This window comes from Uranotaenia lowii, chromosome 3 (assembly GCF_029784155.1).
Source record: "Uranotaenia lowii strain MFRU-FL chromosome 3, ASM2978415v1, whole genome shotgun sequence".
Lineage (NCBI taxonomy): Eukaryota > Metazoa > Arthropoda > Insecta > Diptera > Culicidae > Uranotaenia > Uranotaenia lowii.
In genome coordinates, this window is record NC_073693.1 from 88,387,695 (window position 1) to 88,415,545 (window position 27,851).

General features: G+C 40.5%; 1 protein-coding gene across 1 annotated transcript; it reads right to left on the reverse strand.

Annotated features, from left to right (window-relative positions):
• Positions 1-766: 766 nt before the first annotated feature.
• On the reverse strand, positions 767-27,188 carry LOC129752364 (protein spinster). Its single transcript, XM_055748152.1, has 7 exons — positions 27,122-27,188; positions 24,459-24,816; positions 16,192-16,518; positions 15,347-15,608; positions 13,037-13,135; positions 3,329-3,656; positions 767-2,295 (listed from the first exon to the last, which is right to left on the reverse strand). The coding sequence occupies exons 1-7, from the start codon at positions 27,186-27,188 to the stop codon at positions 2,225-2,227; spliced, it is 1,512 nt and encodes a 503-aa protein (XP_055604127.1). The 3' UTR covers positions 767-2,224.
• Between the last annotated feature and the right edge of the window lie 663 nt (positions 27,189-27,851).

Consider the following 27,851-nt stretch of genomic DNA (forward strand, 5'->3'; position numbering starts at 1 on the left):
AGTATTCAGAAGGTGGTGCAGGTTGGCCGGATACGCTGGGCAGGACATGTTGCGAGAATGCCGAACAACTGCCCTGCAAAACAGGAGTTCGCTACGAATCTGGTAGGAACAAGACGAGCAGTGGAGCAACGAGCGAGTTGGTTAGACAAAGTGGAACGTGATTTGGCGATTGTGGGATGTCCGAGAAATTGGAGAACGGTTGCCATGAACCGAGTGAGTTTTAGGAATTATGTTCGTCAAGTTATGTCATGAAATCCGTTACTATGAAAATAAAAAAAGTTTTAATCATTAACCCAATCCTTCTTGCTTCGCAATTCAGTTTGCGGTAGATCTTCTCCACTGCCGCAGATGATTTGACGACTGTCGTCGGTAAAGCAGATAAGTTGAATGGATCTGTTGAAAATCGTGCCCCGAATTTCGCTTACCGCTCGTCGAATAATACCTTCTAGCGCCACATTTAACATCATGCAGGATAGACCATCGCCTTGTCGAAGCTCCCGGCGCGATTCGAATGAACTCGACAATTCACCAGAAATCCGCACACAACACTGCGTTCCATCCATCGTTACCTTAATCAGTCAGCTTCCCGGAAAACCATTTTCGTCTCGGCTTGGACGTCTGAAGATGATCAAGCACAGAAGCACAGGATCACTCGTTTTAGATAGAAGAAGAAATCGCAAATCGACAAGTCAGCTAGTCCCTTATTGTGTATTGAATGTATAGAGTATTTTCGAATTATCCATAGTCGCATTTTAAAAGACCAACATCGGTTCATTAATCTTTATTATTGTGATAGTTTGTAAAGTATTTATATATATATGAGTCACTATTTACAGTTATTCCGCATTGGCTTCTTAGCAAAAGGTAATATTTCTGCTACAGTATGAACTATCAACTTTAACAAAATTATAATTCATCAATAAATATCTAGGCTCTATTGTGTTATTTATACTACCTGACTTTTCTGAGAGGACGTTAACAAAAAATAATCAACTTTGAAACCCTTCTATCAAAAGTGAAAAGTAAAAAAAAAACTCTTTTCTACCAGGAGACAGACAAGTATGGTTGGTTGCTTAATACAATTTCGATTTGCAATTTTTACTTTACAGTTCACTTCTTTTCTTGTAAAGGCAGTCTCTAAACTCTATCTCAAAGATGTATGTACCTATTATTGCTGGTAGTGAGGTTTCTCTAACAAGACTTCCTTACATTCTTTTGCGAGATTACCTCCTAGTGTGGTTTACAGTCCCATCCTCGATGGATTGGTTTGATTTTCACACACATTTTCACACTCATACGCTCAGCCACCATCTGGAAATATCTATGTCTATATCTAGGTATAATTGTGAATCTTCGCATTTATTCTAAACTGATTTTGCGTGTCTTAGAGCCCATTGCCAAACAGCTAACTTTCGTGTACTAAACAGTTACCGAGTGGAACAAATATGAATTATGAAGGTAGAGCGGACTTAAAGAAATTCATACAAATAGCCAAAAATAACTTCACTAAATTTAACCCTAATATCAGTCGTTGCTGCAGTTGATACAGTGAGCTTGAATTTGTTCTTTTATATTAAGACTCTATAAACAAACATAAAACGTCCAAACGCGTTCTGGCTGAGAGACGCTGATTTTACCATATACTTTCCTAGGTGAGTTCATGACCGTTTTGTCCATTGCGAGAAACGATTTGAATCAATAGGAATTTGTTTAACTTAAGAATATTTTTCGACGCATCGGTATGTTTTATAAACGAATTTGTTCCTATCTTAACGTACAATGGGTTTAAATGGTTAACCAAACAATTTTGAAACGTCCATGAACTCGCATAGGGGTCCTAATAGTGGCCTTATCGTTTTATTCAGAGGGGTCAAATTTTTAGTTTTTTTTTGTTTCTGAGCGAATTTTACTTCCGAAAGAAGTGATCCTAATGTGGGGGCAATACTTTATTTTCGCTTATTCGTAGATTCCGTATCACAAAATATTTATATTCAACCCAGCGGAAGGTTTGATAAAACAGAGACCTTTTGCTTTAGAAACATTCTAAAATAGTAGTCGTTCTTTCTGCCCGTTGAGTTAATTCATCGTAATTTTCTTTCCTTGCGATATACGATCTCTGCTGCCCGGTTACACTCTCATTACTTTTGGTTCGACGTTCGATATGGCGAATCTAGAGAAGTTAGCTTAATCTTAGGATGGTTTTCGTCGAGGATAATCATCACTACTAATCCGACACCGAGGAACTGGATATGGAATTCTCGAGGCGATGCGCCGGGGTAGTGCCCTGTTGGCTTTCTGTTGAAAATAAGGAAAATGTAGATACAATGGTCAAGAGGAATCTCGATATGTGAAATACTTTGTGGTTTGAAGCAACAGATATCTAAGCAATAGTAAAACTTAATAATGCATGCAAATGATAATTAAAAATAAGGATAGGTATAAATGAATGACACAACACTAGACACAACGTATACATGTATTCAATGTTAAAGAATAAATTAAAAGATTAAGGAATACGAAGAGGAATGGGAACAACGGACAATATGAGATCAATAAACCAAATGGACATATCTATATGTTTGTGAAACGAATGGAGAGATATGAAGAAATTTCAAAGATACAAATCACCATCAAATCAGAAAAAAGGCACACACATTGACACATTGACGGAACGAAACAAATCGACAAATCGAAAAAGCAATCACTAACCTAAATGCGGACGTTAATGATTTCAAATATTTGAACGGTGGGTTGGTTTTGTTTCTAACATTGTTATTGATGGCGTGAAGAATGGGAACTGTCGGAAGTCTTAATGCTTTGGTATGTTCTTGTTTAAATTTTATCGCTGTTTGAAAGAAGCTTTCCATCGGATCCCAACGGTCGCATTAGAGCATCGGTGACCCGAATGCACACCTTCTTCAGGATCCGAAGGACACGACCAATTAAATGATCTCGATCGGTTGCTGTTAGGAGGGACAGGAACCATTCGAGCGGTTCCGTCGATTGGCATGGTGGTTTTGCTGCTGACGAGTCTGGCGTGCGTTTTGGTGACCGTTGTGGTGATGTGACGTTTGATGATGATCATGGTGAAGCATGGTGCTCGGTTCTAAAGTTTCCGAACCCGAAGAACTATCGCTCAGTTCCAAATCGCAACCTTCGCGCAAGGTTTATTTCGCATAATTTATCAACAGTTAGAAAAATACAAAAACCAAATGGACGTTTTCGGTTAGCAATGAACTATTGAAGCTAGAAATCGATTAACAAGGCGTTATTTGAATGAAGCAAATTTCCAAAATTTCTTACACCCCTATTGAAAAAATGAGCTTACCTGCAACGGCTCGTTCCACGTTTTGCCGGTCCCGGAGGATGTACATCGCAGTCAGCAGGAAGAAAACTCCTCCAATCACTTCCACGAAGCTGGTCGAGAACAGTGCATATTGCAGGGCACGGAACTGCATTGCCGGGGTATCTTCCCCGCCATCCGGAGCGCCTGCTAGATGATTAAGATCCAGCGGACTTAGCGAGGACGAAGCTACTAGCGACGAGCTATCGGTAGCATTTTCCGCCAGCTGCGAGTAGCTGGATAGGCCAGCCGGAAATACGGTTGCTACACCGATGGCCGATAACCGCAGTAACCGTTTGATGGCTTCCGAAATCTGGAAAGAGGAAATTTTTGTTTAAAATCACTTAAAATTTTTACTTAAAAATAACACTTAGATTAACTTAGAATGGAGCATTTAAATTTCAATATTCACTGCTCCTTGATAAAACGATATTTACGTCGACATTGGAACACAAAAGTTTTACAACCTAGATTTTATACTTTGATGGAGTATAAAGTCCATTAAGTTTAGGTAGAACTCGAAATAGTTCCAATGTCTAGCTCAAAATGTAAATGTTGATCCCGGCAATTCCCGTTGAAGTTAAGCTGATCATTCGGGTTTTAAAAACTAAGAAGCAGTTACGGATCTTCAAAAACTTCATCCCCCACACTCATCTTCAAATATGGGAACTCCACACATATCAGCAATTATAGATAATAACCCATTTTGTACACCTCCAAATTAGGCTCTACTCCAATAATGACCTACCTTGGAGGTGGAATTATTGGTATAAAATTCTATGCCGGACCGGCAATAATCAGCTTCCTAACAAATGACATTGTCCTTCCAGCGCACTGCATATGTCTGAATTAAACCAACTAATACATGACATATCCCAAAACCGGCCTAACAGCAGAAGGCAAATGCAGCGCGTTTTTTGATAATCGGCAATGGCAGAAAGACTACGACAATAAACTTCGTTTGCTAACCGACAAAATTGTGCACTGGGTAAGATATCGGACTGGCAACCCGAGATGAGGTGTTGCAGTGAGTTCAATTCTCACTATATATTTTTCAGGATGAATTACCCAATACGATGAAAATCCCATAAAGTGTTCGTCGGTTGTCGTAGTCGCTGGAATGTAGTGGTCATGCATCATTTTCCTATGGAGTTTTGGCATTGGATTTTTACAACCTCTTCTATCCACGTCCTTCTGACCAGTAGGAAACTACTGAATTGTATGATGCTTTTGAAGCTTACTTCATTCAGAATTGGAACAAACTTTTGCTCATATCGTGGCGCTCCTGGTGAACGAATTTAGAAGTTCTTGGCACCTACGTGTCGGGAATATTGTCATCGTTACGTATGTATTTTTGACATTCCGCAAATCGACTGTACTTAGCAAACAATCAACATGGAAGTCAAAAGAAGGGAAAAAATTCTGCACATTTTTTTGGAAAATTTATTGTGGTCTGCATCTAGGCTAGCTAAACAGCTCAAGTTGCCCAAAAATACCGTATGGCGCGTTATCAAACGATATAGGAAAACATTGACGACTATTCGGAAGCCTCAAGCCAATCGTCGGAGTAGACCTGTCGACCGGAAACTGCGTGGTAAGACTTTGAAGATGATTAAGAGGAATTTCAGTCTGTCGGACTGTCGTGAATCGTGATTTGGTCGAAAAATTCGGTGCTGCCCTTAGTACCGTGAGGAAAAATCGACTCCGGGAAGGAATCAAGTCAAGAGCTAACAAATAGCCAAATTGGAACATAAAACAGAATAGTGTGGCCAAAATCCGTGCTCGGGAGCTTCTCGACCAGACCAAGTTCGACGGGTGTCTTGGCAGGGCATTTGCAGCTGTAGCAAAAAAAAACGAAAGTTTTCGTTACAAATAAGACAATGACAATGACGAAACTATACCAAAAAGAGTATCTCCAAAAACGAATTTTGCCGTTAATTCGATCCCACGACCATCCCGTTATGTTTTGGCTAGATTTGACAAGCTGTCATCACAGCAAAGTCGTTCAAAGTTGTTCCCAAAAACTTTCCCAAGCAGACTTTTATCGCAAAATAATACCTAATTTTGCTATCAAAGTATTATGAAAGTAAATTGAGGTATCATTTTGCCCGATAAGGTGGTATATGTATGTATGTATTTCTACCACCCAGGTAGCAAGGCACAGCCGGTAGCAGCGAGCAACTCTTGCTCTGTAATTTGTTCCAGACTCATCCGATTGATAAGTTCAAATGCCTTTGAATGGACTGTTCCAAAGGAGAAGAGATATAAGCAGAAGCGCTTATAGCTCTAGATGGGGAAAGGATTGAGTTGTCTCCATCGAAAGAACATAATAAACCTATCTAACATTTGAGTCGACCATTACAATGCAGAGCGCTCAGCTGGGTGGGGAGACGAGCCCGTCCTCAGTTCACGATTCAGTGCTGGTGAGGTAGCCCAATGCTCTCCTCAAAAATCGCTTCAATCGGATGCCCGGATGGAACCCCCCCTAACCCCGAAATTTGATTTATGTAATATTTTATTTTATACAGTTAGATAGACAAGTTACCTTTAAAACCACCTGGAAATAAAATTTATATTAAGTTCATTAGTAAAATATTAAAACTCGTTTCTCAAACCCTTTCTTCAACCTTGGTTGGTAATTGCAGCACACATTAACACACACACTCATTTTAGGTTCAAGTTCATTCATTTTACATGTACATCTACATTGTCTTGTTTTTCCAATGCTTAAGTGATTGATTTTCTTCATCGGAGGAAGTTCCATCTGAGATTTCACTATGGGAGTTTTTATATATTTCTTCAGCTTTTCTTTTTAATTTCTCTTTGTCTTTTATTACTTCATCCAAATGCTCATCTACCTCATAGCCTATCTTCGAAAAGTCTGCTAACAGTGAATTCTTCCATGTAAAACTTGGTCTACCTCTCTTTTTCCTACGAGTATCCAGATTAAAAGCAATACTTAACGGGTGGTCATTTTCCCGTCTCCTGATGTGTCCATAATAACATATCCTTCCTACACTTACTCTTCTATTTATAGTCTTACCATCTAAAAGCTTCCTGGCATTAAATTTAGTGCCATCCGGTTTTTTGCAGTTCCTAAATATATTTAAAAGAATAAACTTTTCATAATCTGCCATAGAAACTCTGCTTTTTTTAGTTAAAACTGCTACTTTGGTACCGTACAAAAGTGCTGGTGCTATTACAGTTTTGTATATCAATTTGCCTATCTCCCATGATGGTTTAAATGTCTTGCAAAAGTTGATGATAAATTTTGATATTTGCAATGCGCTTCGGCACCTATCTCTATTAGTCATCTTCCTATTGAGTGTAGAAGTTATGCAAACTCCTAAGTATTTAATTTTATCGCAAACCTTGAACTCCTTGCCATTCAAGGACATGCTTTGATGATATTGTGTTTTTGCATTAGGATGTCTGATAAGAACTTGACTTTTGTTGTTGTTTATAACAAGCCCTACTTTAGCTAACTCTTCTTCCACTGTACACAAAATCTCTTCTAATTCTGATTGATTAGATGAAATTATGAGTAAATCATCAGCAAAAGCCAATAGAAGGGGGAGTTGCAGGTTACCTAATCCAATCAATTTAAGATTTTTTACCTGTTGTTGTACTCTCAGAAGGACATCTTGCATAATGTAATTGAATAATAAAGGCGATAGTGGACATCCTTGCTTGATACCCATACCTCTTTTAACGCTGCTGGATAATTGATTTTCCCATAAAATTTGCGTCATTTCGCTTTTAACACAAGCAAGGACTCTGTCAATGAAGCGTGATGGTACTTTTAAATTCGCTAAAACCTGTTCTAAACATTTTAATTTCACTGTATCAAAAGCTTTTCTGATATCTAATGCTAGCACGAACAAATTTCTCCCTCCATTCCAATGCTCTTCCATCACTCTTCTCGCAATGAAGATATGATCACTAGTAGATCTATTATTAGTAAATGCAGCTTGGTGCAATCCTACCTCTCCTGCATATATTCGAAGCTTGCTATCTAACCACCTAGCATAAATTTTGTATACAACGTTGCATAAAGATATTCTCCTGAAATCATCCGCATCTTTTGCACCAGATTTTTTTGGAATAGGAATCTGGACAGTTTGATTCCATTCCTGCGGAAGTTCGTTCTGTATGTAAGCTTCTTGAACGATTTCTATTAGAATTTGAACAGTGTCATCGTTCGCAAATTTAAGAAACTCCATGTAAACTTTATCAGATCCTGGCGATTTCCCATTTGCTGAATTTCTTATTATTGTCTTTAACTCTTCAGGCGTTGGAGGACTTGGTAAAGGTATGAAATCATGTTCTCTACAAAATTCAATTTCTGGGCCCTCAAAAGATTTTAAAATATCTTCCCATGTTCTCAAACTAATCAGAGCGCTTTTTTTCTTCCTAGACTTGACATACCCTTTAAGATAACTATAAGTTTTTGGAATCCTTACTCCTGCATCAAAATCGTTAAGGTTGTTGAAAAAGTTCATGATTTCTTTTTCCTTGTGCTTTTTATTTGCTACACATAGTTCTTGCCTTCTGTTTGCTAGCCTGTGTTTATAGATTTCCATGTCAGGGTGTTTTTTGGTCCACTCCATAGCTTTCTTCAAACGGTTAAGTGCTTTTTTCCTCGTCGGTGTGCTTGGAGCTGTTGAATTTGTAAGTGTACTGTATGCAGCTTTTTTAAGTGCCTTAGCTAATGTATAGTATTTGTCGTTAATGTCTCGCGTTTTAAAGTCAGTTTCAGTTACAATATCTTGTAGCTTATTTTGGTACTTTTCTTGAACTTTGGGTATTTTCTTTGCCCGATAAGGTGGTATAATGCCAAAATTTGGGTCTCATTTTCCATATATGGATACCTCGATTATACCAACTGTAGGTTTCACTGAAACCTTAATGATGCCTTGTTTGGCCAACGTTTCTAAATGAGTTTTGAAGGCATAATGATGCCACTTTGAGGTATAATTTACTGCCAAAATTTGGAATCGTTGTGGTTTCAAAAATTTTATCAAAAGGATGCCTAAACGAGGTATTAAAAAGCTTTTAATGATTTTAAATTAACCCACCCAGTTCCACCCTATTGAGAAATACTGGGCAATCATGAAGAGGAGACTGAAGGCAAATGGAAAGGTTGTCAAAGACATCAATCAGTTGAAGACCTAGTGGAATAATATAGCTAAAACGATGCACGAAGAAGGTGTGCGCCGCCTAATGAGTCGTGTAATAAGAAAAATTAATAACGTAGTAATAACGGTCCTCTATTCACACTAAGATTGCATTTTTTTCCGTTCGAGACCATCGCCCTCTGAACCACAGGAACAAATGCTCAAATTTAACGTGATTCGTTAAAAAACAAGTTTCCCTAGGGTTCAGGAGGTTGCCATCCAAATCTTGTATCTATTTTGTGATCGTGAAATTCGAAGTTCTCTTTCGAGTGCTCAGGAAATCGAACAAATTCTGGAAAAAATCATAAGTATCACGCGATGTGATTGACATAAGCCGTTATTTGCTTTCACGTTCGTGTTTTGGTTATGGAAATTAGTTTTATTGTTGTTTCATTTGAACCGCGAATGACGAAAAATCCAACAGGATTCATCACTGCCGGTTCCATCGAGGGCATCATCCGTAAGAGAAAGTTAGTGATTTTTTTTTTAATATAATACATTCATTGGTGATTCTAATGTATCATCTTTTTAGGAAAGAAACAGCGGTAGTGCGGTAGGAAAAAAAATCCGATAGATCGACCGGCAGCTTTAAGTTACTTCAACAAGGTTATTTAATAAAAAACAAATGTTCAAAGGCGGCATCCATAAATTACGTAACGCTAAAAATGCACTTTTTCGACCCCCTCCCCCCCGTATGTCACAAATCGTCACGCTTCGACGAACTCCCCTATGAAAATTACGTAACGCTGATAATAACCCCCCCCCCATATTTTCATGTTTTTGAATAATTTTCAATGGTAAGAAAAGACTTTAACATAAAATTTTTTAACGTTCTTCGAAACGGAATTAATATCTATCCAAATCGCTCCTTAGTACTCATTGATGATAACTCTCTGATAGAATAATATGATTGTCTTATTAATAGTTGTTGTGTGCTTGTTCTACCTTCTTTAATTTATTTTGTTCAAGGAGCATAACTTGTTATGCAAAATATACTCCACTTAGAAATATTCGTCGGGATATCCAAAATTGCCTTTTTTCAAATTAAGAAAAATAGTAAAATTTCTGTCTTAAGGATGAATTGAGTTCTTGGGGATAATTGTACACATTTTATAGCGATTATTTCTTGGATATCCTATACACAGTTTATAGAGTCTATCTCAGAATCATTAAAGAGGAAAGGTTACAAACCAGTTTAATCATGTTGAAGCTTACAAATTTTAAGCTGATTTTGGTTTGCTTATCATCCTGCAAAACTGGCATGACATAAAAATAGCTGAGATTAAACTGAAATTTTTAAGGAGAAAATCGTTACGTAACGAGGAGTGTACCTCCCCCCCATCCCCTATGTCACGATTCGTAACGCTCGAGCTTACTCCCCCCCCCCCTAGGAGCGTTACGTAATTGATGGATGCCCCCAAATGAAAAAAACATCAATCATATAGAAACAAAGGAATGTTTTTTTTTAATTAATAAATTACCATCATGTCACCATCTACCGCCCAGTTAAGCGGTTTTTCAACTTCAAACATGTGTAATAAAAAAAACGACGGCAGATTTTTATTCGCTTTCTTTTCCAAAACATCTCAAAACTGCTCTACTTTAAATAAAAAATTTAGTGGAATGCGAAAAATGTACGCTTTTAAAAATAATTAACTAAACGTTGAGGTGTTCAACTGGCCCTATTACCGCCCACTCGACTTTTTCGGGTATCGATAATGTTTTCTTAAGGAAAAACTATCTAACAACACGGAAACTTTTCTTTTTAATATTGTCCATGTAACGAGCTGTCAAAACCATATTTTGGATCTTGAGAGAATACATTTTGTGAAATCTTTCCCGCAAATTTTGTACAAATTTTAACAAAGTGCGTTGACTGACAAAATGATGATTTCCGGCAAACAGCCTCAAGTAATCGGTTACTTTCAGCGATAAAACATCATTTTCTAACGTAATCAAACTAAATGCTTCTTACAATTTACACTTTTGACACAATACATGCGTTAAAAACAAAGAAATTGTGCGTGACCGGTAATTAGGAACCCACACTTTTTTTTATACACCAATTACCGCCCATCACTAAACGCTTCAAAAAACAACAAAAATTGAAAAAATCGAAAATTTTCCGATGCAAATCTATTCTACAAAAATCAAACTATTGTTTCAAGTCGATTGTAGGACAAATAGGTACTATTTAGTAAACAAAACCCCTTTTTTTTCTAGGAGCACAGTTATGCTTAGTTCGCTAACAGGCGTCGAATTCAATAATTTGACCGGAAACGAAAAACCAAATATTTTATTTCTGGCTATAGTTAGCATAATTAAGTGATGATTTTTCAGTGAAATGGTCGAACAATGATGCCGACACAGAACACAGGTTTTAGTTTTGGAGAAAAAATTCCAGTTTTTTCGAAATACACACAAAAGGGTGATTTTGGGCGGTAAATGGTGTCTGGGCGATGAATGGTGACTTGATGGTAATTTGTTTTGAAAAACTGAAGGTTTGTGCATAGTTTTCTAAATAAGAAAAACATATTTTTATGTAAATGTCAACGCGTCTAAACTTCTAAACCCTACAGGATGATTTTAAAAATTCCTGCTATACGCATATCTGACCTGAATGACTTATAAAGTTAAAGGGTCATTAATAAATATTATTATTATTATTGCTATACGCAGGAAAATATCGCTTAGAACTTACAGGTGAATTTGACAAGCTGTTTTAATGTCTTGAGGGCGTCCTTAAAATCGTCCCGAACACTGGAGAAAATTTTAAGTTTGTTATTTTAATCTTTTACTGACTGACCCGATAAACAAAGATTTATCATTAATTTGATGGACTTCGTTTTAATGTTTAGTTGTTCATACAGCCGATCGTTTTGACAGATATGTATTTGAAAAACTTGGATAATTTTGAGGGCGATGGACTTTTAAGAACTTTTAACTGCATTTGGTTCCATAAAATACTCCATTGCCGAGGTTAGAAATGGGCTGCCAAATAAAAAGAATTTTGGTGGCGTTCGAGAGCTGCGAATGGAATTTCACGTTTCGAGAGTATGAGACCCAGAAAAGGTGTAGATATCCAGAATGACCGTTAACTCGATTTGTTTACATTTGGTAGTTCCACCCTTTTGAAATGTTACGCTAGATAAATTTACAAATGTATTTTTTTTGAATAATTTCAACAATCACTTGAAAAAAATCATTAAACATCAGATGTAGGTTAATATAAGAAATTTATAGAAAAAAATCTTTTCAAATAATTTTATGAATTCTGTAAATTACATGAGGTAGAGACTCAAGCTCAAGTCACTAGCAGAATTGACCTTTCTAGTATCCATTCATCGATAATCCTCGCTGAGAAACAGTTGAAAGTGAACCTCAATACGGTCGCCTACAAGCATGGTTGCCACATGTACAGATTTATCTAGAAAAGCACAGATTTTTTTACCCATTTTTGGTACAGATTCTGTACGTACAGATGACAGATTTTTAAAATTTGGTACAGACTTGTACAGATTTTTGGCATTTGGTGTAATGTATAGCAGTGAGGCTTTAAATAATCCATGTAAGTGATACTGACTTAATGAAATATTCATAGTTTATTAGATAGATTGGTTTCAGCGACTATAAATGGTAAACATATTTGAAGTTGTACCTATCTATTTCTATTACAAACAATGTAGTTGTAAAAATGAAAAAAATATGTGTTAATTGCACTGGAATTTCATATATCGTTGGTACAGATTTTTTGTCCAAAAAGTACAGATGAAAATTTTTTTTGCTCGAAAGTACAGATTTGGGTGTGGTAACACTGCCCACAAGTTCAACGTATTGGCTTATTCCAACAGTTCGAGTGGAAAACGAAGCCTGAATTGAAGAGCTGAAGAAATCAAAAGACTGAAAGAGCGGCGTTGGATTTTAGTATGATTTGGCCCTAATAATCGATCATGAGTAATAAGCCGGGCTTATTTCATGGCAAAATGGCTTCCTTTCTCTTGGTGGTACCTCGAATGTTGACTGAACTCCTTCAGAAGCATTAAACTGTGGTTATAAACAACCGTCACAAGAATGATTCCCAAGGTGCGCTCAGACATGTACAATCAAATAGGATGGGAACCTCGATGTTGACTAAACTCCTTCAGAAGCATTAAACTGTGGTTATAAACAACTGTCACAAGAATGATTCCCAAGGTGCGCTCAGACATGTACAATTAAATAGATGTCCGTTATAGGGACCAAAAAAATTGAAACCTTTTAATTTTCTAATTTCTGTCAAATTTCACTTGATTCCGTGTTAATTTTAGCTTTTTTTCTGATGTATTGATAGTACATTTGATTCGCTTCTCGAACTCGCGGACATCGGCTCAGGAGGCAACTGACTCGCCAGTTATATCACAAGCCCTAACAAATTATTGCTTCGCTCTCTTGGCAAGTAAAATATACCTTTTTAAGGGTTATTCGAGTTAACCTGAAAAAAAGATTAATAAACATAAATAAAGTACAAAATACTCACCACACCAACAAAGTAAGGGCTGCCCGCATCACCGAATGCATGAGAAATCAAAATCTGGAACGCCTCTGCCGTGGAACGTCTCGTTGGCACAACAACGTACTGTTTTTGTTGATGTTGACGAGGATGATGAGAGCGAAAGAAAGGGAAATACGGCCATAAACCGAAACAAAAATAGAGTTCATTTTAGTAGGTTTGTGGGGTTTTGTTTTGATTCCTTCATTCTGTTATACTGCTGCTGCTGGGAGCGAGCTAGCCAATTTTCGCAAATATTCTCACAGAGGTTGCACGACGCGGAACGAGCGTTACGCGTTGCGAGGCGATATGTTGTTTTTGCTTTTGTTGCAATTTGTCACTCGAGCCGATGCTAGTGACCAACAGATAACGCCACTGGTCTATTACACGATTAATGAATTGAACTAATGAATGGATAAGGATTAATGAAGGATTTTAGTCGTACTACTTAGTAGTTAAGCTAAGCACTTGCAGTTGTATGATTAAGTTGTTAGTTACTAAACTATCTTAACTGGTATTGTTAGTATTCATCGGTACTTAGGTCCCTAAATTTGCATTCTGATAGGTACAAATTGTTATTTTTTCTTAAATAAGCTAGGTTGATCATTTATCTGATCAATTAAGTTCTTAGGATAGGAATAAGTTGAACTTTCGCCTCAATATGGGCAAATGTAAAGGATACTTTACCGGTTCTATTTACCGATAAGGGTGGTGAGGATTGTGTTTTAAAATTTCGATAATTTTAGTAATTTAGGCGCTAAGCAGAATTTTTATCAGTGTGAACGTTACAAATACCGTGTTTAATGGTTTTCAAATCAATGTCGATTAACTGATTTCATTCTAATTTTAAATGAATATTGATGTGCAGTATGAATTTCTAAGGAAATATTGTGGAATTTAAAACGTGTTGAAACGTTTTTTTTAATCAAATGAGGTATTGCCCTGAAAAGGTGTCAATGTTTGAAGCTTTTGAAGTTGATCAAACGGAATCAAATTTTCTTTTAATAGGAATTGTTAGCAAATTTACCCACAACATAGCCCCAGGTGGGAGGAAAAAATAACAGAAAGATGAAGGATAATCTAACTGGTAGTGGTATCCAGGAAATTATTTTTTTGGTACTCTGTGTATTCATTCGTCCTTTCTCGTAAATTGTTTTACCTGTGTGATTAGCTCTGGGACGAACTGGAAGGTTTAAGGGGGGATTTGCAAACGAAAGGGTAGTAATTTTCTTTGGCGCCGCCGGCCGGCCGGCTCGCTTGGTCATGCGATTTCGATTTCACTCGGGTGATAACACCCCAATTTGGAAGGGGTGAAGACGGTTTTCTTTTGCTATCTGAATGAAGGAAAAATAAGTATTATTATTTTAAGTTACAGTCAGGGAAGGGTAAACATTTTCAGGGAAGTAGGTAAACTTGCAAAAAGTAGTTGTTGAATGATGATTTAACTTTGTACAGTATCTGAACAATTTTCTATAAATGTTTTATAAGATTGTGGAAAAATCATTGGAAATTTCTATATTTCTGTCTAAAAGACGAAGACATTTGGTAGTCTTCATAAAATGTTGCATAGCCCAATGACTTGCTAGGTCTGACATGACTAGGAAAAAAGGGTAACATTGACACCAATCACCAATGAAAGCATAAAAATTAAATGATGTGGAACAAAAAAAAGTATGAGGTGAGACGTAAAACGTAAGCTGCACTAATGTATGAGAAAAATCATGTGTACAGTTATGTTTGGCTTAACATTAAAGAGTTAAAGAGAAGACTTCAACTGTTTCAACTTCAAGTTTAAAAGTTATTGACGAGCTTATCAGAAAATTTGATCAATCATGCTTTTAAATGCATATCGTATAGATAGAGATATTTAGGGTTTTCTTATAATTCTAACATGAATGATTATTGATTATCTATATTGAGACGTAAAATATGGGTTATTGTTATACAGGGGTTTGTTGGTAACAAAATGAGAATCAGTCATTAACATACTAAAGCTTTAACACAACTGTACACATGATGCTTCCTAAACAAAAAATGACAAAATAAAGAAAAAAAACTCAACCACCAATCGTCAAACCACCAAAGCACGGTATTATGTGATTAATACTTTCTACAGGTGTGTTTTATTAGCAGTGCACAGCAAGGCCGAAAAACAGAAACGTGCCGAAAAGAAGAAAAACAACTCCACGGAGTTTGGTAGTAAATCGATCAACTCAACCATCGGTATGAGAATATTTGCTTCGTTTGGCTCTTTTTTTCACTTTTATCCAAAGGTTTCGGTTTGGTTTCGTTTCTTACCAGTAAAATATCCGCTACAATTGCCCAATTGAGATTCAGTGCTAGCTCCCCGAAAAATACCAAAACGTACGCCAGCGTTGCGTTGACCGATACCATGAGCATCGCGCCGGCCAGCAGCGGAGCGCTCAGGATCAGTCCGACCGCGCAAATGTACGGATCCGCCCGCGGATACTTGTGGTTGAAGCGCTGCGAAAGGTACGAACCCAGCGGTACCCCGATAATACCGGTCGTCATGGTAATTGCACCGAACTTGAACGATACGCTATTGGTAGGGAGGGACGATTCCAAAAGTTTTAAGGGAAAAACGAAATTTTTAGAGAGCTACTTATACGGGGGAGTAACTACACTATTCGACTCTTAAGGATTAGTATGCTATCAAACTACAGAACGGTATTCGAAGCGCGTATCTTGCTGTTGGTCTTTGATCGGTAATGCTCCAGCTGTGACGAATATGATGCGATCCATCGGCGGTATTTGGAAACCCACTACTATCTGTATAGCTTACCAGTAGCATGTCTGCCACAATCGACCAGGTCAGGTTCAGCGAAATCTCGGCGAAAAACACCAACGCGAAACACCAGGCACCACTGTATTTCGTTATGACCAGGGCCAGGTAGACCAGCGGTGAGCTGCAGAAAAGTCCGGCGGCGCAGATCAGTGGGTCACACGATGGGTAGTGAGGCCGCAGCTGACGAGCTATATAGGATCCCGCCGGCACACCGATCAATCCAGCCAGCATTGCTATGATACCGAACTTATAGGACACGCTTCGAGAAACAACATATATCACAGTATTAAAAAACCCATACATCCCAACCATCCCCAAATTTGAACTCCCAACTTACTCATTCAAGGTGATGTCCTCGTTGCCAGGTTGCGACACAAGCCCTAGGTAGATGAATTTGGGGCCCCACCAGGCCAAGGCACCGGCGACGAAGGCCACGCAGGTGAAGCCGGCTGTCGAAAGCATGAACGATGGATTCCGGACGATGTCCTTGATGTCTTCCCGGTAGGAGGTGGCTTCCATGTGGTGCGAGCCTTCGCTTTGACCCCGCTCCGGATCTCGCAGCATGGCGATCAGTACGACGGCGATAATGCCTAGGATTGGGGTCACCCGGAGGGCCCATCGCCACGACTGGAAAAAGTGTGCCGTTTCCGATCCGACGATGTAACTGAAAGTTTTTAAGAAGGGAAAGGATAAGATAACATAAATTTAAGTGAAAATTTGCGGTGATCAAAACAGTTCAGCAACTTCCTATTTTTGTCGAGACATTTTAAAAGAAGGAAGCGACGAGCTGAAATAGGTTTGTTATCCAAAAAACTGTACTAAATACTACCCTTGGTAAATCTACTAAAGCTACCACCATAACGGATAAGTTTATACATAAACATCCTACTTGAAAGAAATAAGGAAAGGAAAGAAATTGCTTTAGAAACTGCGTCGAAGCAGATAAGGAAGGTTTGAAAACCTCACATGGCACTGTCCTGTAATCTCTGGATGGTTTTTGGAACGGGAATCCGCTGGAGCGTTGTCGGATAAGAACCGTTGAAGGTCAGGTGGATGTTATCGTATCGAAAGGCACTAGAAGGTCGTCGTGTAGCAAGACGGCGTTGAGCGTACTTCCATTTGGATCGGGTTCTGCGACCATGGCTTTGGCTCGAGGAGCTTTGGCCAGACGACCTAATATGATACCAATTCATCAGCTTTCTAGTGGTTCTGGTTCCTAGATCATCGCCATTTCAATAGCAGTGGCTCCGGCGAAAAGACCATCCAATGGCTCTCAGTACGACGACCTTCCAGTTGCTTCGACCGAAGAACTCCTAATCTACTATAGCTTGACGCCTCCGCAGGGGCTCTGGTTGGACGACCCTTTTATGGTACCTGTCCGAAAACCTTACAGTAGAGATCCGGTTCCTGACTCGACGATGTTTCAATGGCTGCCCGACTCAACTAATTTGGTGGCATGGTGATAGCCAAAGTAAACGGGGTCTACTTCTGTAGCTCTTATGCTCCCTCAAGATGGTCTTTGGAGAGGTTCGGTACTATAGTTGACAAGATTGTAGAGGTGCTCACGGGGAGAAGCCCCATCGTTATAGCTGGCGACTTGAACGCGTGGGCCGAGGAATGAAGTACCTACTAGAAGCCCTGGCAAGGCTGAATGTAGACCTGGCGAACGTAGGTAACGCCGGAACCTACCATAGGAATAGGAGCGAGTTAATCATAGTTGTCACCTTCGGTAGCCTAGTGTTGTACGCGTACAAGTACGCGAACAGGTAGACGAGAGTCTTGGACAGGTAAACGCCTCTGACAACACAACATACAACCCAATTCGACCAGAACGTCTTTGTCGAGGTGTTAAATTGGGAGAGGAACCTGGACAACCTGTCCGCGGAAGAACTGACGAGGTTACTAGCTCACGCTTGTAATGCTGCAATGACGAGAAGAGCCAAGCGTAAAGACACTAGGCCACCAATCTACTGGAGGACAAAGGAAATCGCGGATCCAGCTATGCAGGATGCAGAACGCAAGGACCCAAGAAGGGAGATTGGCTCTCCGCAGGGCCATGAATGCAAGCAAGGGGGCACGTTTCAAACAACTATGCCGAAATACCAACGACTGTCCATGGGGCGATGTCTATCGGATAGTCATGGCCAAAACGAAAAGTGGGGGTGCGACACCAGAAACGTGTCCAGACAAACTGAGAGCGATCATCAACGAGCTGTTCCTACAGCAAGATGTTACCCGCTGGCCAACAGTCCTATACGACTAGGACACCAGCAAGTCTCTCCAACCAAGGAAAACTCCCGGACCGGACAGCATTCTAAACGTCGCAGTGAAGGCCACGATTAGCGAGTTCCTCGAAATGTTACGGTCATCATTGCAACGATAAGTGACGGAACGAGTGTTCCTTAATACGTGGAAACGGTAGAAATTAGACTTTCTACCAAAAACCCGGTAAGCTTCCAGGAGACCAATCGGAGTACCGGCCGACCTGTTTACTGGACACAGCGGGAAAGTTCCTGAAGAAGGTGATTCAGAACCGATTCCAGAGGTACACTGAAAGTGAGAGCGGACTCTCGGAGAAACAGATCGGTTTCCGTAGAGGACGCAGCATGCAGATGCGATCTGCTCTGTCATTGAGAAGAGAGGGCTCCGCTTTTGCGCGGTGTTCACTCTGGACGGGAAGAACGCCTTCAACAGCGCCAGTTGGACAGCGATTACGTCGTCGCTCATTCAATTGAAGGTCCTGGCATATCTGTATAGGTTTGTGGAAAGTTAGATCCACAATCGCCAACTACAGTATATGACCAATGAAGACATACGAACACAAGAGGATTATGCGGGTGTGCCACATGGGTCAATACTTGGTCCGGTCCTGTGGAACTCACGTACGACGAGTTCCTGCGAATGAGACTCCCATAGGGAGTCGAACTCGTAGGATTTGCAGATGATGTAGTCCTCTTGGCGAGAGACTTCTCGACGTACAGCTGCTTGCCACAGTAGCTATCCAGGAAAGCAGGATGCACTTCCAGTACCTGTGTCCAGCCCACCACAAAACCGAGATGGTGCTGATCATCAACCTGATCTCACCCCAAACAGGTACCATATTGCAGTTGGACCGTGTGATATCGTGTCCGAACGCGCAATTATGTAAGTACCTAGGGGTGATGATCGACGACAGACTCAGCTTTACGAGTCATGTCGCCTACGTGTGTAAGAGAGCAGCAATGGCCACGGCCGCACTCACATAGATGATGTCGAACTCCTCGGCAATCCGAAGTATCAAGAGGAGGACCACGTCAATCTTGCGGTACGAAGCGGCGGCCTGGAGGTAGGCCCTGGGAAGACTGTGTAACCTGCAGAGACTTAGCAGCGTTTAGCGGTTGTTGAACTTTACCAGTCTCGTCAGAAACTGTCTACCCTTGCCCATCTCGGTTTTGTTAGAGGAGCATGTCTATCGTTACGACAATAAAGACACACCCAACCATCGTAGTAGCTGTGGGACAGCTCAGCGGAGGGGGGGGGGGGGGGGGGTTGTGTACCCATCGTCTGATCCCGCACATCGGGAGCTGGATAGGAATAAGACAGGGTAAAGTGGACTTCCATATGACGCAATTCCTGACTGATCATGGATGCTTGCTTCATGAAGTACCACTACTGGTTTGGATATTTGGTTTCGGTATATTGTCCAGATTGTGGTGATGAGTCGTTAGAGGAGAGGTCATTGGTCTCTTGCAGTGGTCTCGAACAGAGGCGGAACGCACGATAGTCGAGTTAGCCGATGAGCGTTTAAGCGCGGACTTGGTCTCCCATCTCGGGTACAGCCTTCGATGCAGGTCCGCATGGGAATTATGACCAGAAGCCCCAGGTGGACTTTATGGCGTAGGGGTACATAGTATCATGAGTCGACCAATTGCACCCATGGACCCAGAGTAGCATACTGGGGGGACGCGGTGGCTCGCCGTGCCTTGGAATACAATCCGTAAAAAGGATTTACCACCTGGGTGATTAACTTATAAAAAAAAGATTGTGGTAACGAAGAGGAGATACCCGAACACTTGGTGTTTGCCTGTCCGAGTTTTGCGGCCGTACGTCGGCGAATCGGAGTATGATAACGTCTTCGTCGGGACTCATCCGAGTAGTAGGCGCGAGTCTAGGATAAGCTGCTCTAGATCGGCACACGAGGGCCATAAAGGTGGCAAACCTCAAGTTCGGGAGATAAGAGGTCGGGCTTCGATTCGTTAGAGCAAAGGTCAGGCCTCGAGTCTTCAGGAGAGATTGGCGAGGTCAACCCCTAGTCGTTACGATGAGAGGATATCGAGTAACAAGAGAGAAGATCAGGCCTTTAAAACAAGAGGAGGGGTATAAATGTTTACCTCGAGTCATAACGAAGAGAGGTCAGATCTCGAGTAGCTAGAGGAGAGATCGGGAATTGAGTCGTGCAAAGGAGAGGTCAACCTCGAGTCGATGCGAGGAGGAGTCGGATCAGGCATCGAGTCGCGAAGAGGAGAAGTTTATGTGGAAATCTCTAATCATTGCAAGGAGATGTCGGTTCTCAAAGGGAGTAGGAGGTATACACGGAGAAAATCATGAGTCTTTCCATTGTACCCATGGACCTAGAGTTGCCAACTGGAGGGATGCGGTGGCTCGCCGTGCCTTGGAATACAATCCGAAAACCGGGATTTACTTCCTGTGGTTACCAACTAAAAAAAGTAAAGTTGGCTGATGTGGCACAAGCGTGGTGTGACTGGGTGCATTGGTACCAGTGCTCAGTCGCGAGTGGGAGGAGAAATCGTCACGTGTATCGGGAAGTCGCCAGGCCGATATGCGAGGCGATCAAAAAGTGTTCGCGCGGGTGACGATGGATTTCGCGCTTTGGGTGGTCCTAGTTCTAATTCGCGGATATGATTGGCACACGACAGGCAGAGAAGAGGACCTTGTGCCGGAAACATGTAGAGCCCATACTTCAAATCTTATAAGGGGAGGTCGGCTCTCAGATTGAGTCTCAAAGAGTTGAGACGGAGAATACGGTTAAGTTGAGAAATTGTGTGTCTCAAGCCACGAGGAGAGGCGAGGTATAGCCTCGTTGCGAATTGGATCGGGAGACGGATTGAAAGAGGGCTTTTAAGACAAGACACGAACAAAGGCGTTACGTCAACGTCTCCAATTGTGACAAGAGATCCAATGTAGGCCTCGAGTCAGGAGTAGCGGCGAACGACCCGTTGACCAGTGAGTCGCGAACCATGACCATAGAAGGGAAAAGAGCACTGCCAGTGTAGAACGGAAACGAGTATAATGAGTCACCAATTTCACTCGTCTTCCCAAACTAGAGCTTCGGCTGCAAGACTCCTCAGTGACCTCTCATGCCGATCTGAAGACCTTCCAGTAGTTCTGACTGGACGGCTTTTCAATAAAGTCCCGATGCCTTCCGGAGACCCTTCCAGTCGCCGACGATCTCTCAATGGCTCCGGCTCGAGAGAGTTAAAATCCTAGAAAAAGAAAAAAAAAAAGACCTTCGACCAATTGCTATGGCTCGACAATCTTCTATGTCACCGGTTGCGGTCCAAAGAACTTTAAATGGCTCCCGCTGCGTCGATCTTTCAGTTGCTTCGGCCCGAAGATCTCACAGTTTTTTCCGGTACCGGTCGGATGAACAACCAAAACTACGCTCTGCTATGACTGGAAGGATGTCTAAACAGGATGGTGTTTAACAGCTGCGTGAGCCACCAGCAAAAATATTAGTTTGTTTTTTTAATTCCTCAAATACAAAATTTCAATGCGGCTTTGAGCTAACTCAATGCTAAAAATGTGCTAATACGTGCATTGTGCCAAAGATGACATGTTTGCCTTTGTGACAATAAGCAAAATGATGCATGTGCTAGTAATGTATTAGTAATACAAACATTCAAGTGAAAAGTTACAGAGGTTGTATATAAGAAACGACCGAGAAGTTCACGTAGAATTACAATGTCTTTGTGCGTCAATATGCTTTTCGTCTTAAATTAGCATTCTAGAATAAAGTATGTCGAATTTGTTTTAATGGAATTTATCTTCAAGAAAAGTCATTCTTCCCTAAATTGTCGTTTGATACCTATTAATGGTCTAAAACGACCCATAAAGATAGTATGCAGCTTTTTCAACTGCATAGCAAAAGGCCGTCGAAATGATTGCGCCCGGCAGTTATGCAAGTAATGTGACCAACACACGAGCTTTGTATCAAACGCTTGCGAGAAAAGCTTACAACGACTGCTTTGATCTAAACGCTTGACTCAATGCAAAACTTTCAAACTGTTTAGCCTTATGCGTCTCGTTGGAATCAGTATCTTGTTTTTATTTCCCTTCAGATCACCTAGCAATCACTAGCTAAAAATGTTGCTTTTACCTAGGATTCCGAGGCAATCGTTGGATCAACTATGTTTTCATATAATCAAACTTCAATAAACGGCCCTTTTCAGGGCCAAAATTTTAAAAAGAGAGAGTCTTGACTTTTCTGTTAACATTCAGGGATGACGAGTGCGATGGGTGGGTGGTGTGGATGGTCTGGATGGGTGGGTGGTGGTGATGTGGGATAGGTGGGTGGATGGTGGTGGTGTGCGATGGGGGGTGGGTGGTGGTTGTGTGCGATGGGTGAGTGGGTGGTGGTTGTGTGCGATGGGTGAGTGGGTGGTGGTGGTGTGCGATGGGTGAGTGGGTGGTGGTGGTGTGCGATGGGTGGGTGGTAAGGATGGATGGTGGTGTTCGATGGGCCAGTAGCATGGAAGGCCGGGTGGTGGTGTGCGATGTGCGTGAGAAAAGGATGGGTGGGTGGTGGCGTGCGATTGGTGGGTGGTGAGTGATGGGTGGTGTTGGGATGTGTGGTGGGGAGGTGTACGGTGGGTGATGGTGGGAAATAAGCTGCGGTGGGCGGGTGGTGTTCCATGAGCAGTGACGAGAGGTGTGTGTGGCATGGCGATGGAAGGTGCTGATAGAAGGTGCTGATGGGAGGTGTGCGCGCGTGTGTGTGTGTGTGTGTGTGTGTGTGTGTGTGTGTGTGTGTGTGTGTGTGTGTGTGTGTGTGTGTGTGTGTGTGTGTGTGTGTGTGTGTGTGTGTGTGTGTGTGTGTGTGTTTGGTGATTGGTGTCGCGGGTGATCTGAGCTATCACTACTTGCTCCCGCTGCAGTTGGCCATCTCTGTTCTGCTCTGCCCATGTGACAGGTTTGAATTTCTCTGAAAAAGTGAAACAAACCGTCAGTCGACCCCTTCTTTTATTCCTTTCGCTTGAAAAAAAAAAAAACAAAACTCATGAAGGGGCGGGGCGTCCTAGTTTTCTTTCACTTTCGAATAGCCAATCAACGTTGAGCAGGCTTGGTATGTCTTTTAAGAAAGATGTCTTTGAAAGAGGCGTTTTTCGTGACGCGAGATCCGTTCGCGAATTTCAATTTGCCCTCCTATAGTGTTGCCGTAAGACGTAATTCTACGTCAAAAAATTTTGCTAAGTGATGTTTATCTCATTAGATTTCATCCAAGAAACAAGAAAAAATCCGTCGGGAGAGTGGGTATCGAACTCACATAACGTTCTTGACTAGCCTGGCCAGTCGGTCTATTTTACCCAGGTCAAGGTCAGTAGGACTACAGACAAACGCATACCGCAATAACAAATGTTTTTTTTTTGCTTCGTAGGCTGATGATTATTTTCATCTTCTAATGTCTTGTGATAGGATACCTAGATAGAAACGAAAAAAATGTGTTTTTAGTTTCTTCCAAGAATATGGATTAGGGCGCCAGGAGGACAAATGATTTGTCACAAATCCAGCGGTCGTAGAATTTATAATTGCCAATCGTGTACGAATCTCATGCCAACTACGTGCAAATACGGGAATGGAGTAGATCCTGATCGTGGGTGTAGGCAGGATTTAGAACTTGATATTTTCCATATGATAGCAACCTAACATAAAAATTTAGTTTCAACAACAAGCTGGTAGCAAAAATCTTGAGCAGCTTTTGATAGGCAAGTATACATAATTTTTCTTCACTTTGTTTGACTTAAGGCGGAACACAGCAAAAACAGGGGCAAAATTTCAATACACTTGGGCACAATAGAGCCAAATTTTTCTTGTACTGAGACTTTAACTTTACCTCCTTTTGCTATCTTTCCAAGCGTTAAATAGTAGAATGATGCCAGTTTTGAGCATCAAGTGATGACAAAATTTGGCATCGTCATGGTTAAACCGTACTATTACTTCGGTAATCGTACTGTAAAATTTTGCTCTCATTTTTACTGTGCAGCAGCTTAAGTCAACTAAGATATTGTCGAAGCGCAATAGCAAAATTTGGTTTCTTTTTGCATAAAATCTGTTCGAGTAGAGATCACCAGGGAATAAATCTTTGTGCAGGGAGTCAGAGCTAAGTTGGTGTAAGCCATACGTCAGAATAAAAAAAAACTCGACCAACCGAGTTATTGAAATTAACGTCCTATCGAAATTTATCCGGCTATTTTTTGTTCTACAGAGAAATGTCTTGTTTTGTGCTGACAAATCATGAATATTATTGTAGAGATTTTGATTCAAACTATGTGAGGCTATAAAATGAGCTGTGGTTTATATTTAAAACTTTATTTTACAAAGACTTACCCAAAGCCGGACCCCACCGGAATCGCAAAGTAGAACATGGCCAACATTTTGGATCGCATATCACCCACGAACAAATCCGAAATGATGGTCGGCGCAATGGTACTGTACGATGCCTCTCCGATTCCAACCAACGCTCGGAACGTGATAAACCAACCAAAATGATTCATAAAGGACCCTATAAAGGTGGTGGAGCTCCACAGGAACACCCCCAGGGCCATGATCCATTTGCGGGAGTATCGATCCCCCAGGTACCCGAACAGGGGCGCAAAAATCATGTAGGACAGCACAAATGCCGTCTGCAGCAGGCCACCCTCATCGTCGCCGATGACGAAGTACGTCTGGATATCCGTCAGCACACCTGCGGAATGAAAAAAAAAAACGAGAACAGAATCGAATTAAAAATCAAATTAGAACGAGCGATTTTGCGAATCGTGCATTCGTACGGTAGAACAATAGGAAGCTAATATTTTGCTGCCTTTACAGTTGGATTCGTGTTAACAAACCAAAAAAAGTTCAAAGTGATTACATCTGAAAAAATTGGTTTAAAAGATTTAATTTTTTTTGCAGATAAAAGAAGCAATTTTTTTAAATTTTCTAAATGAGAAGAATATTATTTTATGATTTATTTTGTGACAATCTTTAAGTGTAGTGTAAAGGCAAGTCATTTTTTTTGCACATTTCCATCGAATGATTTGAATTGAGAAGCCCGAGAAGAGGGAAAAAATCGGAACCGTGTCTGAATTTGCATTACAAATTTGCAGCTTTGCAACTGGAATTTGTCGTCCGACGGAATTCTTCTTTTTTTTTGGTTATTTCGTTTCAATTTGAACTAGATTTAAGCTATCGTTGAGGGCAATTCCTGCTGAAACCGGTAGTGGAATCGTTGTCGTCGTTGGACACGTGAACTAAACGTATAGTATTTACCTTGTTACGTTTATCGTTTCTTTCTGGAGACAGAAATCAGAGTTTGTGTTCCTAATCAATTATCAGCTTGTTCGTCATATGTGTGATATAGTGATATATTTTCAGAGATGATATTCTATTGAATATATCTCAAACCTAGAGTTGAAAATTTGACATTCTAAAAATGTTCTTTTTTAACACTATTGGATATGACAATTTCAGTTCACATATTATTTTTGCAATTGACGCTATTGAATGAATTTACTCAATTTTGGCGATTCAATTTCCCGTCAAACAGACACATGGAGCATCGCCACATGTAATTTGTACCAGTAACTTCGGGTCAATGTTAACCCGGCTGGGAATTTGTTTAAACTTCATCCGCACCGCATTGCATTGTTGACGTCCGACGAACGATTACCACACCCCGGCCATGTTTATTGTTTACAAATTAAAGCGAACGTCCGAAATACCACCCGAAAGTCAATGCATGGAGGTCGACGTGTCGGGGACGCACTTTAGATTATAATTCGAATAAAAGCAGATGCCGTGGAAAAACTTGGGCCGGACTTTCCGGTGATGATGATTAGAAGAAGTGTTTGAAAAAAAAAACGCTAATTTCGGTTAAAATTTTAATAAGCCATTGGAAATGGGTGAATGAAGAATTAATGAGAACTTGTAAACTCAAAAAGTGCTAGCCCTCATTTGATGCATTTTTTGTTCATTATCAACTAAAGTTTGGGTGGCGTGATTCGATTTCCGCAATGAAGTAATTTGATCAGAAATCAACCCTAGATAAGTGACGTTTCTGGTACCCTTTTTGCAACGTGATAAGATAAAAATTATATGATTGCTATCGTTCCCCTATGCAATATTCTTTCCGGGCATATAATTTTTCATTTTTTTTTCAAAGAACTTTTAGAAGATATCTTTAAGAAGATAATTTTGTTAAAAAACAAAAAAAAAATATTCTAGAAATTCATACGGGGAACAACACTAAAATTAATAACACACTTTTTTTAATACAAGAACCTCACCAGAAGTCGTTAAGCTTAGGGCTGGGAAATTAGCCTGGTGGAAATTCGACAAAATGGATCATCAAGCCGGGTGGACATTTGGCAGAAGGACTTCAGGCCGAAGAATGTTTGATCGAAGGTCGCTAGGCCGAATAGGTTATTAGGCAAAATATGGTCGGTAGATTAAACCACAAAGCCAAGTTGACCCACCTATGAGCACTAGGGGGCAATCGATGTAGGGGAAAAATTTCAAGATTGAATTTTGAAAACCGACCATATACATTTTGTAGATTGGCCCAAAAATCTGACCTGTGCGAAATTTCAGCTCAATCAGACTTTATTTAGAGGTTCCTCAAAGCGCTCAAAGTTTCGGATTATTTACCCTCAAAAATCACGAAAAGGGGGCCGAAGGAAATCGGAAAAATCGAAATTTTAATTTTGATGCCAAATGACTTAAAAATGCATAAAAAGTTGAAATCTGGCACTATCTAAAAAAATGTCAAAAATTGACTAAAAAATTTCAAAAATTATCAAAAAGGGGACGAAAAAAAGTGATTCGGAAATTCTAAATTTTAATTTTAGTGCCAAATAGCTTAGAAATGCATGAAACGTCAAGATCTAGTGTTATCTTGAGCAAATTTTCTTGACTCAAAATCTACTTTCTGGGACATAATCGTTTTTCAGAAAATCGACTAAGCTCTAAAAAGTCAATTTTTGATCAACTTTTTTTTTTCAAGATATTACCAGATCTCGACGATTTCGGATTCGGAGATTCGGAAACTACTGATCCGATTTGTGTGAAACTTGGCATGTGGGGGTATTGGAGGCCGGGGAAGGTTCCTATTATGAACCCTCACAGGAAGAGGGAGGGGGTCTTACAAACAAAAGACAAAAGAACCGAACAACCAAATTTGGCATGGTATGGTATTCGGGTACGACAAATGATTATATGATTATTTGAGACCCCTCCGTTTTTTCCAGTGGGCCCTTACAATTCTTTACATAACCCAAAAATTAATCAAGCAAATGGAACCAAATTTGTCATGAGAAGTTATTAGGGTTAGGGTACGAGAAATGCTTTAATGAATATTTTCAACCCCACCTTCCTTTCAGAGAGGAGATAGGAATAGAGTAGGGAGGGGGGGGGGGGGGATGGCGGCTACCTTACAATTTTGTGCATAACTGAAGAACTAATCGACCAAATATAACCAAATTTGGCATGGGAGGGTATTTGGGAACGAGAAATGTGTTTATGGTCCTTTGAGTTCCCTCTCTCCCTCCTATTGGGAAAAAGAAGAGAAGGAGACTTTCATACAATTTTTTGTATGAAAGAAGAACAAATCGAGCAAGTGGAACCAAATTCGGCATGGAAGTGTATTTGGATAAATGTTTCCATGAATATTTAGCATCACTTCCCTCTTCCAGTAGGGAGTTAGAATAAGGGAGAAGGGCGCCTCGACAATTTTTAACATAA